Source organism: Charadrius vociferus, unplaced genomic scaffold, assembly GCF_000708025.1.
Source record: "Charadrius vociferus isolate BGI_N301 unplaced genomic scaffold, ASM70802v2 scaffold484, whole genome shotgun sequence".
NCBI classification, from domain to species: Eukaryota; Metazoa; Chordata; class Aves; order Charadriiformes; family Charadriidae; genus Charadrius; species Charadrius vociferus.
This window is the reverse complement of record NW_009648074.1, coordinates 1,545,822-1,552,251: the sequence shown is the minus strand read 5'-3', so window position 1 is coordinate 1,552,251 and position 6,430 is coordinate 1,545,822. Positions and strand designations below refer to the sequence as shown.

Sequence of the window (6,430 nt, the reverse complement as noted above, 5' to 3'; positions counted from 1 at the left end):
GGTACGGCCCCTGCCACAGCAGCCGAGGGGGAGCGGGATGGGGAGAGCGGAGGAAGAGCGCTGGGACCTGGCCTGAGGCGTGGGCTTATATCAGACAAAGGCTACGGTTACCTTTCCATAGTCAATGGCTACTCCATCAAACTCACTGGTGGGCAGAGATTTCCGCTGGATTGTGAGTCGCCGCAGGGACGGGAGACTAAACTTCAACCTCCTACCTTGACCTTGTTAGAAAGAAAAACAAAACACAAGAGAGACAGATGTAACCTAGCTGCACGTGACGGCTGGAGCGAGACAGGGCAGGGCGGTGGCAGGGGAAGAGGCTACGGAGAATTTTGGGTGGCTTTGGGGGACCTATGTACCGCGTGGCCCTTCCTTCTCCAACACACTTGCTGTTCCTGTGCCATCACGTCTCCGTGTGCTCAAGGCCAATGCAGACCTGGCAGAAAGCACCGCTGGGCGGGAGGAGAGTCCCCTACAACTGCGGATGCAAGACGGGAAAGGTGCAGAGCATCCCTAAGCCAGTTAAGGAGGTTAAAGCCACTTAAGGGATTTGGACCTGGAGGAAATTGAGCCTCTAAATCTCCTTGGTGGGACTTGGGGAGGGGGAGAGAAAACCACGCAAAAGAGACGGTAAGTTAGCAAAGCATTAAAAAAAAAGTAGTTCTGGCAATTTTGTTCCTGGAATTGTTCTGGATTTTAGGTGAGGGGTATTGGACCAAAGAGGGGGGTGTCCCTTGCTGCCATCCCAGGGGACCAGGAGACCACCTGGCCAGAGCCTGGGGCCGAGGCAAGGGCAGCCGGGGCTGCAAGAGGCTGCAAAAGGGGTTCAGGAGAGGAAGAGACAGACATGGAGAGGAACCGGCAGTGCCCACAGCGGGACCCAGTGCCCCTGGTCATGACACCCAGTACGAAGTCACTCGTCCTCTTCTAGTGCTGGTCTGTGGAGGAGACCGTGGCCACCTGCTACTACCGGGTTAATGCGAGCAGCCAGGCTCGCACCCCACTGCCTCGGTGCCCGGGTCAGCCCCGGGGTTCACCTGACCCCCAGCAGCACCAGTTGTACTCACTAACTGGACCAAAACTGTCCCCAGGCAAACCCCAGTGCCAAATCCTCGGCAGGGCTGGTGAACTGAGACCCTGGGGCAGGAGCTGGGCAGAGAAACCCCAGGCGGTGACAAGGCTTGGATTAACTCAGCGTCACCCTACATTGAAAATTAAGTGGCCTAAATTCAGCATGAGATGTTCCTATGGCTGATTTTCCCTACGTCTTGTCACTCCTCCGGCGGCAATACCTCTTGATGGCACAGGGAAGGGATCCCGGGGTGCGCGGGACACGACGCGAACTCCGCAAAGGCATCGTTCTCTCTGTGAAAAAGCAGCATGTTGAGGGGCTGTTTGGTTTTGGCAGGATTTGCCTCCCTCGCCGAGCCCCGACACACCGCCGAGCCCCGACACACCGCCGAGCCCCGACACGCTGCCGAGCCGACCTGCCCAGCTCCCCAAAAACACCCCTGCGGGTGGGGGCACCCACGCGGGCTCCCTCTGCTCACCCCATCCCCGCCATCCAGAGCAGCTTTTCAGCTGGAAGAAGCAAAGCAGCCACCTTCCCCTGCACACCAGCGAGCCAGGGACCGGCAACGCAGCCGCCTGCGGCCGTGTAATTAAAGACTGAGTCAGAAAACCCGTGCACGAGAGACCGATCTGGGCTGGCACCAGCAGCTCTGGCCTTTCCGCGTTCCCCAGCCCAGGAGTGGGAAACCCAAGCCACGCTCCTCGGGATGCGCACCGCAATCTCCAACGCGCGGGAAAGCAACAGGTGCCCCTTTTATTTGGGTGCCTTCCGCAACCAAAGGTACATCTCCGGGTGGGATGGGGTACAGATGCAGCGTGTGTCAAGACGTACTGAGAGCTGAGGGGGCTGCAGAGCAACACTGGTGCTAGAATTTAGGATTTCCTCAGCAGTCCGCGCATAGAGGCTAACTGGTACTAAAGCAATACACCAAAAATATAAATCTCATCACTTCATAGTCATAAGAGCACATGCACAGGTTATATATACATTCACACGCATATGTATGTAAGTCCCGTGTGCGTATGCCTGACTTGAGGATATACAAAACCCGTCACCACACACACAGCATCTCCGCTGGTACTCGCTTTTGCCACACACGCAAACACCTTAATGGCTCCGGGATGTATATATGCACCGAGTGTGAATGCATTTAAAACTCACAGTACTGTAATGATACAACGGGCAGCGTGAAGGGTCCCCATCGGTCCCCGATACGGCCCTGGCTTTGATCCCACTGTGCCACCCCACGTGCCATAAAATCATAGAATTATACAACAGTTTGGGTGGGAAGGGACCTTTAAAAGCCATCTAGTTCGACCCCCCTGCCATGGGCAGGGACATCTTCAACCAGATCAGGTTGCTCAAAGCCCCGTCCAACCTGACCTGGAATGTTCCCAGGGATGGGGCATCTCCCACCTCTCTGGGCAACCTGGGCCAGCGTCCCACCACCCTCAGAGTAAAAAATGTCTTCCTTATGGGGGGACAGACTCGTGCTGCGCCCACAGCTTTACTTTGAGCCCTGCCCAAAGCCTCCCTACAGCGACCCACGTTCCCAGGGAGTCTTTGCATGGAGTTATATGTAGGATTATTTCCCTGCTTAAAATATAGGTGACAGACTGAGGAGTGTATAGCAGGAGGGTGTTTAGAAGGTACAGCTCTCCTTCCCGTGGTCAGATCTAACATCTGCATCCCTGAGGATCCACACCCCCTTGAGAGCCTCACCATGGCTTCCCTTTGATCCAACCTTCCCAAAAAAGGGAGTTTGAATTTTCCACTGCCTCCAAAAGCCCCGCGAAACCTCACCAGGAGCCTGGGACAGCGAGGAACAGCCCAAAGCCTCAGAGCCATCCCAGCGCAGCCATCCTTGTGTCATTCGCCTGTGGCTATGTCCCCATAGCACAGCACTGCTGGTGGTGACACCAGATACCCCCTGGCCCTCCTGGTGACCCCACGAGTGGGTCCTGTCCCACACCAGCACCTCCTGCCCCAGCCAACGTGATGCTACATGTATGCAGGAGGGGCCCGAGGTGCTGCTGGAAAAAAACCTCCCGGCATTAAATATGGAAAGGACGCAGCAAGGTAGCGGGTGCGCGGAGGGGCTCGATGGCTCCGCTCGCAGCGAGACATGCTCGCCTTGAAAAAGCACCATCCCATGCAGGGGGGTCTTCCCCACTCCTGTCCCCAAGTCCCCAGGATTCGGGAGGGGTGTGCGGGCAGGTCTGCATGCGAGGGGCTGCGCAGGGAGCACAGCCGACTCAAAAGCCCTTTTTTTCACCCAGTCAGTGTTTGGCCAGATCGGTCCCCAAGCCGGCGGAGCTGCGGCTGTGCAGAAACACAACCCTCTGCTCCTGGGCACTCTGTGGGGCTCAGCCCCACGGCGCAGGATCCTGCCCTCCAGCATCCTGCATCCTTCCTGCATCCTTCAGCTCCCACAAGCTCCCGAGAAAACCATGGGATGGGGACAGCCCCGAGGATGCTCTGTGCTGCCCTCCCGCCCTCCCTGCCGTCCCCACCGTCCCCGCTGACACCCACCTCCGCGCCAGCTCTGCGACAGGCGCTGGTGCAGGCTCCGGCTGGCGCTCTTGGCGATGAGCTGCGCCAGGTCCTCGAAGTTGAGGATGAACATGATGACGACGCCTTCCTCGTTCTTCACCGGCACCACGTCCACCAGGCAGCGGAAACACGAGGCTGCCGAGCAGAGACAGGCTCAGGGGGGGCCGCGCAGGGGGCTCTGCCCACCCTCACATCCCCCCCCAGCACAAAACACTTTTGGTATAAACATACTTTTTCAAGCACTGAGATGGGTGCGATCCGTGTTGGCGGGGGCCGGAGGATTTGGAAGCCGATCTGAGCCCCGGGAAAGGGCTGTATCTCTGCAGCATCCCAGCTCACACGGATCGTCTTGCCTTTTTTTTGTGTGTGTGTGTCTCAGTCAGTCATTTATATTAATGTACTTTAGAGCAGCAATTAAAGAGTAGGTAATTAAGAACTCAGAAATCCCAGGTAGTGGTTTAACCTCATTAAACATGCTGCTTGTAATCATGCCATAGCTAATTGCCCTGCAATCGCCAGGCAGTGCTTTGGGCCTGACTTCAGCCATCTCCTGTCCTGGATGTGGGCAACAGGGGTGAGCGCGACTGCGTGTCCCGTCCCAACCGCCGGGCAGTGGTGGGATTGGTGTGATGGTCCCCAAGGACATCTCCTAGAGGCACTGGCACGGAGTGGTCAGGCACAGGCTCATCGCACTCCTGCCATGGGGAAACTGAGGCACGGGGGGGCACGACGACTGGTTCAGTCATGGGAGTGATGGGGACTGGGGGGAGGACCCCAAACATGGCCACAGGGCATGAGGCCGCGTGGATTTGCCTGTTTGATGCCCGCGAGACCCCCTGGTCCTGCCTCTGCTGGCAGTCAGGTGCCAATTTGCAATTCGGGGCACCCAAAAATACCCGCAGGCCTTTCCCAAAGCAGCAAGCGGAGGATACAGGGGGGGTTTCCCATCCTCCTGGCCAGCTTTATTCCCCGCAAACCCTTCAAAAACCCTACCCGAAGGTATAATCACTGTGTGTCCCTTCCTTGAGCCGTCTCCTGTTGCTTTGGCACCGGTGGGAGCGGGAACCCCAGAGCCGCAGCCGCAGCCCTGCTGGGAAACCCCCCTGAACCCCCGCTGGGCTCCTACCCCAAACCTCCTAGAAATGATGGAGCGACCAGGTACTGCTGCCCGGCCGGTACAGAGCAAAGCGACCTCCTTCCACGGCACCTTTGCCCAGTGCGGATCCCTGATCTCGCCTTTTCCCCACGCTCCGAGTACCCGGGATTAGCGGATCCGGCAGGGATGCGCTGCCGGCCCGATCCGGCGCTCTCTCGCTCTCACCACGGCCGGGCTGCGGCCGGGAGGGGGATGTCGGCCTTTCTGCGTATAATTTTAAGGAGCTCAGGGCCTCCCGTAATCAGGAGCAGATGGCCGGCATCGGGCAACTTCAAAATCTGCCGTGACGTCAGGGACGTACACATACACAGACACACACACACACGCACAAGAACGGGAAAGAAATGGATATGGTGAAATCCGTTTAAAGGGCCCGGCAGCCGGGATTATTTCTTTCTTTCTTTATTTCATCGTTGTTCACCACAGGGAGAGGAAATCCACTTAAACGCGTGAGCTGGGGAGGAGGCGGGGGGGGAGGGGGATTTTCAGCAGATAAAGCTGTTTCGAAGGGACGCACGGGCACGCTGCGGGCTACCCGCGTGTGGAGCCAGTGGGGACAGGAAGAAAAGAGCCCTTTTCCCTCCCTTTGTCAGGATTTTTAGGGATCTAAAAGGCGAGTGGTGTCCTTTAGGGGACGCCAAGTGAGCGAGGTGTCCGCTGTGATGCTAAGGTGGCACATGCCCGGCGGGATGATCCGGTGCCATCCCTGGGATGCTGTGGCTCTGCCGGTGCCGGTGCCGGTGGGTGCAGGGGGTGTGCACGTGCGTGCCCGCTCGCCTGTGCGTGTGATGCCCGGCAGCACCGGGTGCTTTCTCCTTTGGTGTGTTATAAAATGAGGGGGTTTTCACCCCCACAGGTGATTTCAAGGCATCACCAACTTCTCTTGGACCCGCAGCCCCGGGGGGTTCATTGGCGTGGGCAGCCGTCAGCTCCACGCTTCCCTCCCGGCTTGGGAATCCTGATCCAGAGGGCCTGATCCTGGCTCAGGAGCTCTGCCCCGCTGCATCCCTTTCACTGCTTCACTTTTCCTTCCTAAAGCTCCTCCGCGGTGGTGGGAGGGGGATGGCCTCTGAGCTGTTCTCGTGGGGGCCCGATCCTGGCAGGCCCTACGTGGCATGGAAAGGGTTAATCCCACGGCCGACGCTGAACAGCTGAAAACTGGGCCCAGTTACATCCAGTTGGAGGGATATAAGGAGCAGCTGGGAGGAGGCTGGGGCTGGGTTTGGGAGGCAGCTGGTGCCTGGTTTGATCCTGCAAATCTGGGAGGTGCTGAGCCTGAGCAGCCCTGGCGGGGGCCGCTGAGAGCCCCCCTGCTGATCCCTTCTTAAATTAAATAAATAGACTATTTCTGTTGGAAGGGACCTACAGTGATCATCTAGTCCAACTGTCTGATCAGTTCAGGGGTGAAAAGAAGTTACTTGGCTGTGGGACTCTCCAAAACCAGGGGAATCACCCCAAAAGTGGCCCTGCCAGGCACAGCCCTGTGTGCCCGGAGCTCGGTGCCTGCCTCAGGCCTGCACCCCATAGCACGGACGGCATCAAGGGGATGGAGCAGCATCAGTGCCGGGAGTGGGAGCAGCGGGTTCACTGGAGCCTGGCCCAAAGACAGGCCAGTCCCCCAGGATTTGGGGTTCCCGGACAGCCGTGAT

The 6,430-nt window shown here is 58.2% G+C and overlaps 1 protein-coding gene across 1 annotated transcript in view; it reads right to left on the bottom strand.

Annotated features, from left to right (window-relative positions):
- KCNH6 (potassium voltage-gated channel, subfamily H (eag-related), member 6) overlaps positions 1–6,430 on the bottom strand; it is a 30,450-nt gene that overhangs the window by 17,517 nt on the left and 6,503 nt on the right. The window contains exons 2-3 of the mRNA XM_009883829.1: positions 3,605–3,760; positions 112–221 (exon numbers count right to left, since the gene is read on the bottom strand). Of these exons, the coding sequence (XP_009882131.1) occupies positions 112–221; positions 3,605–3,760 (266 nt within the window). The remainder of the gene's footprint in view (positions 1–111; positions 222–3,604; positions 3,761–6,430) is intronic.